The following is a 14,510-nucleotide window of genomic DNA, read 5'->3' on the forward strand; positions in this document are numbered from 1 at the left end:
GGGGACCAGAAACAACAGAGATATAGGGCCCTATCTTACACCCTGTGCAAGGTGCGCCGTGTTGCTTATTGCTATCTTATATACCCCACCAGTAGTCTATTTTCACACCTTCCACCTGCCTCGTTTAAATAGCAGCAGTGCTTCTGAATACATCTACGCCGATGGGCGTGATGGTCTGAAAGTGATGTGTGTTCAGGTAAATTTCTAGTGTATTGCTATCTTGACAACGGAAAACACAGGTGCTCCACTGACTAAATACAACCTAGACAGACGTCAACAGGTCTTCGTATATTGCCCCAAAATAATTGTTTTATAATTGTAATTTTACTGAAAAAAAGTATAACAATGCAATTAAACATTCTAAAGAGAAATTGAATTTATTTAATAAGAATATGTATTACTGTAATTTGGATACATTTCTTTAAAGAAATATTGTTTCAATCATGTTAATGCACTCTCTTTACTAACAAAAATATAATGGAGAATTCTGAGATCAGCAGACACTATTGAGATCATGGTTATATAGTGTATGATACATTAAAAATATATTATTGTTAGTGGCCTAATAATTATAATGTGCTTATTGTGGGCTTGTATACTTTGTGTTTATTATACTTTATAAAAAAAGAAAGAAAGAAATCTGTGTTAAAAGGTGCACTTTTTTGTGCTCCAGTCTGTTTAATGCGCTCTGCGATGCCCATGTGAATTATATTAAATGATAAAATCTGATGCAGCTGTACGGATAAGCTGGGCTTATATTGCACGCCCTCTGCTGAGAATACACTTCAGCACATTCTAATGCACAAGTGCTGTTTATTTAGTTAATTTAACACATTGGGGAAAAAGTTGTTTCACTCCTAATTCGTGGTAAATGCCCATATGGATTGAGAAAGTGTGAACTAAGAGCATCTGTGTTGTGTTTTGCTCGAATTTCGGAGGTGGGGATAGTAACACAAGAGAGCGCATGGGCGAGGTGCCAAGTGTAGAAAGAGAACACAGCGGTGGAATGAAGTCGCTTTGGGCGATAAGCGAACGCTCGCTGCTCCACATTGTTCAGCAGCACACTTTTTAGGTGCACTTCATTACATCACCTGGCAAGTGTACAGATGTCCCTCCCTTAAAATAAGTACCCTTCAAATGCTTGTAGGATCCACTTACTTTCCAGATTCTGCTGCGTGCAGTTGGACTCTGTTTCATATTGCAGCTGACATTGCACTTATGAGTCATATAATTATGCAAAACACCTGCGATTATATGGCAGAAGCCAGGGTGGGGCGAGTTTGGATGTTATTCACAGTGTTGTTTTATTTGAGCAGGTAATAGTAGGTGATAACAGCTCTACACTGAATATCTTATAGTTGTCAGTGAACCATAAAAATGTCTCTATATAAAACAAAACAAGAGGCGCAGGTACAGTATATAGGCAGTGCATACTTCTGCTGACTGTAATGACTGGAATGCCAGTCTGCATTTTCTTCTAGCTTCTGTAATTCTCCTTGGCGGTTTGGATGTTTTCAGTATCTTTTTGGGTTTTGTGAGTTAGCGTTTTTTTGTGCTTTGTCCTCAGAAAATGACCCTATCATATTTTTTGTTCAATCTGCACTTAGTGCTTTTGTTTTGTCTCTGCTTCCTCGTATTCACTGTGCAACTCAAAAAAACTGATTTTTTACTCTTACCTATCTTAGTATACTCTACTATATTAAACTCTTTCATTCAGTGCCAACATCTACTCTTTCTTTTTCTCTGCTCCCTGTCTGCTTATGCTCTCTTTTATTTCCTTTCAGCAACATGCCCATGTCTTGTATACAGGCTACAGGTGTAGGTGATAATTTTTTTTTTTTTTTTTTTTTTTTTTAATTTACATAGTGACAATTTGAGGACTTTGAAATCTCCTACAAGACACTTGGGCTGGAAGCTGCCTGTTCACTCTCTTCTCCACTTAATAAATCCAGATCAGTAACAGCAATCAACCCAAATTCTGCATGTTTGAAAATACATGTAAAAACTAGACAAACATAACGAAACTAAAGGTTTGGAGGATGTTAACTATTTTTTAAATGATTTTATTCATTATATTTTAACATTAGAAGATATATTTAAATCGTTTTTTGTTACAATTATGTTTGTTTAGTAATGTTCCTTATCAGACATAAAAGCTTTTGACGTAATGCTTGAATAGAAATCCTGTCAGGCAGACAATTGGCAAAAATCCTGGCCTGTTAATAAAGTTAATAAAGTGTAAAGAAAGAGAATTAAATAAAGGCGGAAATCAAATTCCACCTGTGTCCATAATATATGGTGTTTGTGATTTATCTTTGTCTTTTGTATTCTGCTGCAAATAAGATGAGCTCTTCTGCTGCCATCTTAATGTTCATTTATGTTTTTTGGTTTGTAACCATGGAGCGGACAGTTAAAATAAAAATGAATGTAAGTGTCCATTCTTTCTAATTTATTCTCTGTGTGAGCAGGCCTCAACTCTCTCTACTAGTTTAGATCTAATGATTCTTCCTCAGGCCTAAACTACTCCTCCATTGGGTCTGGTCTGGGTCGAGTCTTGTTGTTTATTTGTATTGTATGTTTTACTGTATATACAGGTTAATTTAAATAGTCCTGTATAAGTAGAATGTATTATTATTATTATTACCATCATTACTACAATGCCATAAACATAGTGAGAAGCAACAGTTTATCGATCCTCACCATCGTGGAGGACGCTGACTGCTCCAGGTACTTAGAAAGAGAGGTGAAATAGGATAGACTGTGTTAACAGCTAAAGACTGATTACAGGATCTTTCCCAGCCCTTGCATTTTATCTGCACTGCTGAGACAATGTGCGTTTTATCCCAATTGGACTACGCTAAGTGGCTAAACCATCAGCCTTGGAAATGGGTAATATCTTAAATATAGACCGATCTGAATGGCTGCATGCCCAGTAGAGGCAGCTGTGCTGTGGACTGTTGGTCTAAATGTTGCCTCAGGACTAATATGCTGTCTGGCATATCATCATAACCACCGGCTGTGCTGAATCACTCTAATAACCCAGTCTCCATCATGCCTTATGGGTCTACTGTGAACGTGGTCAGTTGTGGCTGTAGGGAATGATCAGGAATCAGGATTTACTTCATCTGATTAACAATCAGGATCCATTCATAATCCTTTTGGCGACGTAGCAAACTTGTGAAACCGCCTCATCACAGCCTTTTATCTGTCTCTTTGTGTGAACTGCTGGTGTGATCGTGACCTTTTCAAACTCTGAACAATGTTAACTGAACAATGACCTTATCAAATGTTCATAGTGTTATAATGGGATAATCTAAGCGATTACAATCAAAGCAATCAGTGCGTGGTGTCTATGGAGTTGAGCTCATCCCATGTGGACACTCACTCACACCTGTAGAAAAGCCATCTCAGAAACAGAACGGCTTGGCAGAACACGGCCTGTGCCACTTCATTGCTCAAGGCTCCTGGTGATGATTACACCTCTGGCTGCTCCTCGCAGTCTGCTAGCGCTTCAGTAGCTTTTGCTCTGGTCTTACTTTATCATATAAGAACTTCTCACACCTGTGACAAGGGGATTCGTGCGTCACTTCACATTTGCGTGCACTCATGCAAGTTGGCAGGAACGAACACGAGCCCTCTTAGTGATGTCCATCTTCAGAACAGTTTGGTAGATGTGCTGACAAGCTCGCAGAAGAATTGTAGCTTTCAAAACTATTCTGTTATTCTGCGCTGTGCACATGGACGTGCAGGAAATGCTGCAAAGGGTTGCTGGCTAAAAAAGCTTGTTGTTGTCAAACTAATGCAGTACACCTACACGTTTTTGGAGATCCGTAGATCCGAGAATCAGGCCAACAAGCCTGACAGTACACACACACACACAGACAAACACACACACACACACTCACTCACTTTCAAACACTCCCAACACCTACACATACGCTAAGCTTTGGCGATACTCTTTGTGCTGGAGTCGCAGATATGTGTGAAATTGCATCGTTACAGGCGCCAACCTGCCTTGCAGGCATGAAACAAACTCTCTCTGATAGATCTCTCATCCTTCACCATGAATGAGACTATGATACGTTATCAGAAACATTCCTGGACATGCCTGGAGTCCCTGCCCATCGACCACGTCCGGTAATCTGTTCCCGCGTCTCCGCGGCCCCTGCGCTCGCGACACATTCCTGAGGACTGCTCCTTTCAGCGATTTAGCCGACTCATCCATGCGTGAGACGAGCAACTCAATACCATGATTTCCATGACCCTCCCCTCACCCCCATACCCAAAGGCTTCTTTATAGCTCCTTTCCATCCTGCTCCCGATTCCATCATTCTTCTCTGAGTGCACGGCTCTTGTGCGCACCCCCCATCCCCCTGCTTTCAGGGCCCCCATTGTCCCTCCAAGGCCCCTAGAAGGCCGTCGTAGAGCAGGCATTAAAGAGATTTGGTGTGGCCCGGCCTTTGAGAGGAATTAGACATGCTCAGGGGAACCCTGACCGACCTGAACCCACATCAGGGGCACAGGGTGAATGGTAGCGTAGAGAAAGGAAGAGCTGATGGGAAACAGAAGCCATTTTTTTCTTTTGAAGATGTCTGTGTGTATGATTTGGCCTATATTCAGCCTCTGCCTTTGGGGCAAGAGATATGTCTGAGATCAATAGAGTTCATGAGACAGCCCTACAGCCTTAAAATAGTTCAGACATGGTTCTTGATCGTATTGTAATGCTCTGAATGCAGTGCAACCTCTTTAACGTAGCTGATTTTTCTTGTGGCCTCCAGGGTTTGGAGATGTTCAGTCAGACAGTCAGAGAGTAGTTAGTTGTAGTTTGAAGATCTGGAGCAATAGTACAGTACTGTTTTTTGACATGCATTGACCTCAGGCTAAAAGTGCATAACTCTAAAAAGCTTATAATAGGCTAAGTGAATTAAGGTACACCCATTGCTGACACAAGCAGTGCATTCATAAACAAATATCTTGTATAATTTCTATGAAAATGGAATGATAATGGAATAGGAAGCTTTGGAATAGCCATGTATGAGCCTTAGGTCATCATGCCCAGTGCCAAGCATCAGCTAGAAGGTTGGAAAGCCAAAAATTAAACTAGAAGCATGTTTAATTGAATAACTGCATTTGACATCATTTTGGACAATTGGGTAAGTCCTATAGATTCCATAGATGAAAGCACACTTCCACCAATTACAGATAAGAGTCAGGTGATGGGAATACAAATCTACCAGTCAGAGACAGTGAGAAGCAATTGATGTAATTCTCCACTGCGTTGTATTATGGCAAAGATGGAATAGAATAGAAACGTTTAAGAGTTTACCTCAATCTCAAATTGAAACCTCATTTTTGAGGTAAAATGTTTAAGGTTTCCCATCCCATCTCGCCCATCTAGATCTTTATTTAAAGCATGCTAAGGATTTGCTGCAGACTTCTCATTTTGTAACTGACAAATATTAGTGGAAATGTTGTAGTGGAAATTAGTGGAAACTGATGAATCGTTTAAGTCCTTATTTATGTCCTCCTGCTTTTAGAATTTTAAAGCATTTCATCATTTCCCACTAGATATTCTGTCTCTGCAGATGATGTGAAGCAAAAACAACAAGTATAAAATGATCAAAGTAGGACTTGTGTTTAGAAAATAACGTTTAGTTTAGATATAATTGATCAATTGCACAAGCTTTGCTTTGAGGATCTTCTTTTGTAGCTTTAGTTTAATTGGGAAACAGGTGTTTCTTTTCTTTTCCTCCAAATGAAACTGGCAAAGCGAGAGCTGGTGAGTGTCTAGAGAGGGATGATGCGCAGCATTAGTATTCCTGCAGTGATGGGGAAGCTAAAGCTGAGGTTACCTCAGCAGAAGGTTCTGCCTAAATGACTTGATATCTCATATATTTACTTTTATGAGAGCTTAATTATGAGTGTGCTCCAAACACTGAACCCTGAGAAAATAATCACAAGTAATCAACTTGGCTTATAGTTGCAGAAATTACTCAGTTGCAGAATGTTTTCTCAGACAGGATTTTGCAAATTAACGAGTGCATTTTGATTTTGTTTTGATATCCTGAGCGTCAAAGGCGCCAATAGGGCCAAATATATCCGTTTTCTTGCCTCTCTCATTTGAAATCGCTTGCGTTCTGTGGGCAGCAATTTCCCCTATCGGGGTCAGAGAAATTTAATCAGTGTTTTAATTGATTCAGATGAGATTCGGCTGAGGAAGTTTGCTTTGAGTTGTAATTAAATCTCGTCCCTTGGGTCGAGTAAAGAAGTGGCCTAACAGCTTGGATGAGCGTTCGCTCCTGCCTGGGCTGGAGGGAGGAGAGGGCTAGGAGCAAAAGTGGGTGACGCACTCTAAAGCTTTATGATTCGCAGCACGAGAACGTACCTGGCAACCCAACAGCCCATGGAATGTGTTAGACTCCCCTCATATATGGGAGTTTTCGAAGAGAGTTTATGACCCACCGAAGTATTCCTCTTTTCTTTTCGTTTAGCCGCCCACCCGGAGGCAAAGCAAAAGTGCTGAGGTTGGATTTAATTCAGGATTTAAGACTTTAATCTACAAACCCTTTGCCTGCTTTGTGCAGAGGACAGGCGTTCTCTATTACAGCCCTTTACATTGTTTTGCACTGTGTTCTGATTCACCTTCATTTGATTTCCTTTAGAGGGTCTTTAACCTGTTAAACTGTCACTATTAACAAATAACAGAAGAAAAAGTATACCTATACTGTGAGGATAAGATGATAATGAAAAGAAATAAAGAAATTGATTTGTCCTTCATGGTTTAAAAACACCTTTTGTTTTTAGGTATAGACAAGGGCAACACAAATTACTTTAGTTTTATACTTTGTTTTATTCAGGGCTGTGTTAAAGGACGGATCCGATTACTTCACGCAAAGCTGGAGTGGAGTGAAGTAATTATATTGCTGGAATGTAGCGTCGGGAGCCTAAGGGCCCAGACACACCAAGCTGACAAGGACGAATAAGCACCAATTAAGGCCGATTGATGATCACTTCCCATTCCCATCAGCTCACCATTGCCTCTCAAATCAACTACTAAAAAAAGTTGCTCTTGAACACAACACACAGTCTATAGCTGACAAACTGAATGCAGAAATGTGTAGTACTGCAGTAGCCTGTTAAATCTGCAAAATCCTAAGTCTAAAATACCTATGCTATATGTTTGTGTGTAATATCTGAGTTTAAAATATCAGCGGCATGATAGTGGGTGACAAATGGATGGGATATTTTAATTTTATTTAAAATTGTGCGGGCATTTAGCATTCCTCGCAACTTTTTTGTCTTTCGTGTCCCTTTGTGTACTGTGTCCCACTCCAAAGGCAGGGATGATTGTGACTGGCAGCTTCTGGCTAGAATTGTCCATGGTGCGAGAGACTCAAAAAGCAGAAAACACATCAATATTCAATACAGAAGGCAACACACTCATATCCTGCAGGTCAGAAGGAACATGGCAAAAGTCAAGGGATGCAATACTAGTCTTATACACTAGGGTTGTCCCCAATCTGATCATGTGATCACGTAATTATTAAAGGATGGGAATCAGGTGGAAAAGATCCGGATCACTGATTTATTAAAAATCTAAAGTTACATTGTTTCTCCACGAGTTTACTATAGACTCGGCACAAGCACTGTGAGAATGCTATCACTGTCGCTTTGATAAAGGTTCTCGGGCTGCCGTGCTCTTTCTTTCTGTCTCTCTCTCTCTCTCTCACTCTCTCTCTCACTCTCTTTCTCTCTCTCTCTCACATACACACGTCTCCTCTTTCTAAAAAAAATATATGCAGCTACATTAGTGTCTATTTCCTCTATTCAAGCTTGTATTTAAACTTAGTAATTCAGTAAATGAGTAAATTGTAAAAATATTCTAATTTAAAAACATCAATTCTTATAACAACCCTGAGTTATTTTAATAATACAGTATGAAGTCTAGTTTAAATCTCTATTCTGCCAGACCCAATAAACCTTACTTCATTATTATTACTGTCTTATTACTGAAATCATTGCATGGCCTACATATCCGATCAGGACTTGGTATTGGCAGATACTTAAAATTAAATGATTTAAACTCGGGAGCAAAAGAATGTGATTGGGACATGACTAATATCAAATTCACTCATATTTTTTTTTACCACACATTCCTCTATTTTATTAAATACATTTATTTTATCTCTTCTATAGACTAGAGTTTCATCTTTGAGATTGTTAACACCATCCGATTCCCTGTTCCTTTAGTCTAGTAATTCAGTTGAAAGGTGGCTCGTCTCATTTGTTGAATATGCTGTACGCTGCTGTACGCTGCTGTACCATTGGCCTCTGACAGCTCAATGGTAGCTATTCCTTCAGCTTGTTAGTGTCACTGTGTTGAATTTCTCTCATGTTCTCTAGTGTCTCTCTCACTGTCAGAAGGGCAGCCCAGAAGCTACGTGAGAAGCTGTTGCTCTCGTAATCCGAGCGCATCTCTCCGCCGTCCAGCCAGACTGCAGGAACGATCCCCTCTGCACATGCCCCTGTCTGACATTACTGTCCATCAGTGCGCCGTTAAATGAAGACGCTGTGCTCGTTAAGTGAGCCGGGGGCCGCTCCCGTGTCCCTCCGAGATGCCGGTCTGTTTGAGCTGTGCGCTCTCGAGCTCTTGAGCAAACACAACACGGACCATCTCGCATCTCGCTCACGTTCTCGCACCCGCGCTAAAGACTCGACTTCATTAACTGGGCCCGTTGCCACGCAACCCACGCCAGCTTTGGCTGGAGAGGAGAGCCAAGGCCCGCTTGCCCAGCGGCCACACGGTTTCCCGTCTGATCCCGGAGGCGTTGATGGAGGCTCTGTCGGCACGTTCATTAGCGTAATCCGGGAGCATCCCCTAGAGCCAAGAGCCATGGATAATTGACTGTCCACTCTGGCTGTCCACAGCCCCCGGGGATGTCTAAGAGAGTGGTCCAGGTGGCTCGATTACTTCCCACGCTCTAGATTAGCCTGATTTCAGCCCAGTCTGGCCGAGCACGAGCCTACCTAGCCAGCATCTAAAAGCCAGAGCATTTCTGAGCAAGCCGCTTGGCAAACTCTCAGTGGTGGCACTTTTGTGGGCACACAGCAGTTGGCATTATGAATTGGAGACAGCTCTGCCCGTCCTCCGGGGCACGGTGAGGAGTGTTAACAGCTGTTCAGTACCTTAATTTGCCAGTTTGGGTGTTGCTTGTGTGTGTGCACGCATCTGTGGATAGGCTTTAGACTTTTCCTCTCTGGAATGGAAACTAATGATCGCACATCTGCAGCTGCACATCAGAAACTACTGTGGTGGAGGAACTTGTTAGCAGTTGTTGCTGCTTTGCTGTTGAGCTTTGTCTATGTTTCTGTTGATTTTGTCTATGTGTTATTATCTGTCTCTGGGATGGTTGTATTTTTTCCTTTCTTGCCGCAGCTGGCCTTCACTGGGTTGGCTGTCTAGCGCTGGTCTCGACCACAGAGGAATCAGGAGGAATCAGCAGAATCCCATAACCTGCTCCCTAAAAAATCTGTACTGTGATCTGACAGGTTTTCTAATTGATAGGAACAAAGCAGGAAAAGATTTTGGCTTCAGGCTAAATCAAGAGCAAGAAATGAATAAATATCTTAATGATGCTGTTGAGCATGTCACTGTGGTCACTCAAACCAGTTTGCTTTGAGGTGAAGGTATCTCTACAATCCTGGGGATTGGAAAAGTGAGATTTAGTTTATTTAGCCATATTTGGGGTCAGAAATGTACAAGCTTTTCTATGTTTTAATAGCAATTAGTACCATAATAAATTATACCATTGTAATGTATTGTAACATTTATTTGAGTTTGTTTGATGCTTTTTGAGTTGTTTGTAGAAGTCACACAGGTCCTATCTTTCTTTCTTAATCTCTTGGTGGCTGTAATGTAACGCAATTGACTTTAGAATACAGGGGCAGAACAATGTCTCTCAAAAGTGAATCCATCAAAAGGTCTAGTGCCTCGGCAGGCTCAATCGTAGTATGATGTTTAGCTTTGAGCACCCTCATATGAAAACATATTTTTCTCCTTTCCATCACCAGTTTCTAATTCTAACTGTGTATATTTATTTATTTTCTCAGATAAATCAGTTTTTATAATTTTTGTAAAACAAAAAAAAAGTTGTAATACAGTGTTGAAAGTAGGCATGCCAAGAACAACAATAGAAGTAGCTCTTTTGTCCATGTATATATTTAGGCAATTTAGAAAATCATCAGAAACCATATCTCAGTCTCCTCTCCATGTTGCTAATAACCCCACCTATGGGTAAATACATCACTTTGATAAACACCACTAATGATGAATTATTTATGAATGATAAGATATTAATCATGAGCAAATACTTTAAATATAATTTATTATGTCCCCTGTAATCATATTATTATCATATTGAACGATTTGTTGTATCAAGTCAGCAGAGCATCATATTGCATTTTGAACTTGGTGAACTGTTACACATCTACCTTATTTCCCTGGTGATGTTAATTACATTGACATGATGTTGCAGTAATTAGTCGGTCTGTTCAGGGAAATGGGGGCGTGTTTCAAATACAAATCAGATCCGTTAAGTTCTGTGAAACGAATCAAACTCTCAAACTCTGGAAAGGTGACTTTTAGAAGGTAGAAGGCGGCATTTTACTAACCATACAGATCTGCACGTTCCCCACAGTGGAAGACCTGAGGGTTACTGCAGAACGTTTCTTATAGAGTTTATTTAGTTTTCCATGATCGCTTCTGATCAAAAGCTGTGCAGAAAGCCCACTGATCATACAGACTGTCGACTGTATTCCACCATCCTCATCCACACCTTCATTTGCCTAATTAGTTGCCAGCTGTAGTGTGAGGTGTAATTGATTGTGTGCATCATGGCTGATTTGCAACTTAACCAGGCTAATAATTTGTTATTGATTGCCCCATTAAATTAAAAAAAGAAACCGATCACCGAGCTCTGCCACTTCTCATTGAGTATGCGTTCACTCTCTTGCTTGTTAATGCAGTTTAATTCTATTAGATGCCACAATATTACTTCAGAGGAATTGCATAATGATGAACTGCACGCTTCACCTGAGCTCATAATGCTTTACATCATGCTTCTGGTGAAGTCACATTAACATAGGAGATGTGCTTATACTGTAGATCCAACGTGGAAGTGTTGGAGCTATAATTAACCCTGTGCAGCATGGTGACCACTGTAGAAAACCTTATTTTATGCTATTTTGTCCCATTATCTCCCCATTTTGAAAGGCCAACTAACCCACCCACTCATTAAAACACATATTACTGAGTGAAAAGTGAATACACTAGAACATCCCTCCTCTGATAAGTGCAGTTCCTCAGCCCTTATACAACACCTTACAGGGAGTGAGGCTAATTGTGCTCCCTTTAAGTCTGGCTGCTGATGCCAAGCAGCATGATTCAGCATTCAAATTGCTGTTATTAAATAAAAAAAAAGTGTTATTGTCAGTGTCAATTATAATTAGAAATTAAAAACATTTCCAGTATTTTGCATCCTTTACAACAAAAAAGCATTGAAACCTTTTTTGTATAGAAAAAATAAACACGTTAATCAAATAGGTTACAATGCTTTATTATCTACTGCTCATAATTTATCAAACATTATCATTTGTGAAATGGAAGGACCTCAAAAAAGACCTATGTCTGCTTGGGTTATTTGGTTTATTTCATTCAATCTCCCAAAAGCCCCACTTTTGCCATCACTACAGAACACACAGAAGACCAGACAATAGAAGCTGAACCTAAGAGGCTATATATACATGTACACAGGCACAGACAAGGTACACATGGGGAAGATAACGAGTGGTCGGGGTTACAAATGAGAGACATGTGGAAGCACTAATGGCGGGGCGGGGTCAGAGAGAAGCCATAAACAAAACAGAGCACATGGTGAGGAAAGCAAGCAGGCTAATGTGTGACACATAACTGTTGATTAGATTTCTCTTTAAATTTTATTTCCCCACACGTTTGCATTTATTACTAGATTTGCCATAAAGTAATACACTATTCTAGTAAATCTGAAAATCTCACCATCAACCTCCTCCAACCAAACTTTCTCTCCACCAACTTCCAAAGCTTAATATCAGAAGACTTCGTATGAGAGAGGACTTGAGAGAGGATCTTAGATAAAAGCCGGCTATTACAAAATTAGCTAAACTTTTAAATAGCCCTTGTTCGGAGATTAGATTTCTTATGAGCTCGGGAAGCCCGGCAGTTCATTTTAGGTTCCATCTCCTCTACCCATAGTTTTGTTCAGGTATGATTATCGGTTCCTATTAAGGCCGTGACACGTGGAGAGGAGAGCACTTAGCACCTGGCACTTCCTCTCTTCCTCTCGCTCTGGGCTCAGATTGACAGGCAGCCTCCTTCGGCGTGAGCTGTGATTGAGCTAACTGCTGGGTGTCGTAATATGGGTGAATAAAGATGGAGATGTCATGCCTGCCCTCACCTCTAATAAGATCAGTGTGGATATTAAAACTCCTCCGCATCGCAGTGCATCTCACGGAGGATGGAAGTGGCCTGTACTTAAAGTGTTTTAAGCAGCGCGGGCCGAGTCATCACACTCCGTCAGGAACTTTTTAACTGCATCCCTCTTCCTCTTCGCCTACTCTCTCACTGAAGCCTACTGCAATTTTATTTGTAGAGAAAATGGGCTATTTTCTGGAGAGGTGTGAATAATGCCAGATATGCTATTTCTCCTCTATGTTTAGCCATGCGTGCCATGCTGCTACAGAGACCATGAATTTCTTTCTGCTGAATGTCTTTTCTTTTTTTTTTTTTTTCTAGGAAATGGTACTGTTATATTGTTGGCCGGAGTGAAAAGACTGCATCTGAATATATTGGGCTGTGAGCACTATTAATTCATCAAAGCACTTTGCTGCATGGCCTGTCAGGAACCTTACACTGGGCACACTGCAGTTCCTCTACCGTGCATTTCTTCAATTACCCAATATTTATTGGCCGTTAAATTAAGTTTTTCTACTCTCTCTCGTTCAGTTTATTATCGAAAGGTCAGAGATTGGAAATATTTCCAGAAATGATTCACTTGCAGCTCTAAACCTTATGCCTCCTCTCTTTCTCAGGTGCCTTCTAGAGGCCCACCTTGGCAGCTAGAGGAGAGGCTGGCCCCCGTCAACATGACAGCGTTGCCACGGGACGTGACTTCCCTGGCTGTGTCTGGCCTATTCCTCTATCTCCTCATTTTCGGCGTCCCTGCTGTGGTGTCCCAAAGTACCCCTGCTCCCACCGAGCCCACCCCTACCCCGGCACCGCAGAGCAGACCGGAGTGTACCCGAAGAGAACATCCTATCATTTCTATTCAAGGTGAGTGAGTGCATGATACTGACTTTACCGCTCAATTCAGGTTCTTTTTTATTTCAGATTTTCAGATATCACATTTATAGTAGTATAAATTGTAGTTACGGTTTATGTTTGTAAAAAAAAAGACACAACAACGGATTTACTTTCTTCCAAGGTTGGTATCATATGGTGGAAACAAGGAGGAGTTTAGAAGGGGCACTGGGTGATGTATGGGTTTAGAGGCAGAGCAGAAGGGAGACCTGATTGGGCTGAGCAGTGTGCCTCTGATAGCAGTGAGACGCCGATGGTTGGACGTTACCAGGGGGGCGCAGTATAATTGATTGACTAATTTGCATATTGTCAGTGTCCACGTACCAAAGAACACATGAAAACATCACCCTCGCCTTTCTTTGGAGGTTGAGATCATATGTTGCAATCAAGGAGGAGTAGTTTGAGAGGGGCACTGGGTGATGTATGGGTTTAGGGGCAGGGCAGGAGGGAGAGCTGATTAGGCTGAAAGTTTTGAGGCGCAGATGGTTGGACGTCACCAGAGGGCTGGTATTATTGGTTTACTGATTTGCATATTGTGATATGCCTGTACACAGAACTATTATCCTCGCCTATAGCACAGTTAAACCTGAGAGGGCGCTGCAGAGGCGGAAATAAACACAATCAAAGCGTTTTAAAGGTTAGGAAAGGTTTATAAAACTTTTAAGCAGGACTGGTATGTTTCACAACTTCAGATGAACACATTTTAACTATTAATGAACAAATATTCTTTAAGCTTTAGTGCCTCTTTAATATTGTTCTATATTTTAGTAATTAAAAACGTGATGAAATACTGTATGACTGTATAGTTTGATGCACTTTTCAGTGAAGTTAAAGACTTCTATGCTGTTCAGACTGATACGAATTTACTCCAGAATTGTGGGTCGGTCCCTACAGGATCACTTTATTAAGGCTATTAAGGAGCATGTTGTCTGATCCTACACACGTTTTGTTTGAAGAATATGATCTTTTACCTTCAAACAGATGAGTTGGATTTAGATTTCGAGTAGCAAAGAGAAGGTTCAACAGGTACAGAAACTCCTGAACCATAAAATGTATCCTTCACAGGACTTGGCAAAAGTTATGGGACAGGATACTAGTTGTTGTCCCATGACATGTC

The 14,510-nt window shown here is 40.9% G+C and overlaps 1 protein-coding gene across 2 annotated transcripts in view; it reads left to right on the plus strand.

The window, feature by feature from the left end:
* sema5ba (sema domain, seven thrombospondin repeats (type 1 and type 1-like), transmembrane domain (TM) and short cytoplasmic domain, (semaphorin) 5Ba) overlaps positions 1–14,510 on the plus strand; it is a 202,990-nt gene that overhangs the window by 72,654 nt on the left and 115,826 nt on the right. For both annotated transcript variants that reach the window (XM_007227920.4, XM_049484739.1), the window contains exon 3: positions 13,126–13,366. In XM_007227920.4, coding sequence (XP_007227982.3) covers positions 13,180–13,366 — 187 coding nt within the window. In that variant the 5' untranslated portion in view covers positions 13,126–13,179. The remainder of the gene's footprint in view (positions 1–13,125; positions 13,367–14,510) is intronic.

This window comes from Astyanax mexicanus, chromosome 11 (assembly GCF_023375975.1).
Source record: "Astyanax mexicanus isolate ESR-SI-001 chromosome 11, AstMex3_surface, whole genome shotgun sequence".
In the NCBI taxonomy this organism is placed as follows: Eukaryota; Metazoa; Chordata; class Actinopteri; order Characiformes; family Acestrorhamphidae; genus Astyanax; species Astyanax mexicanus.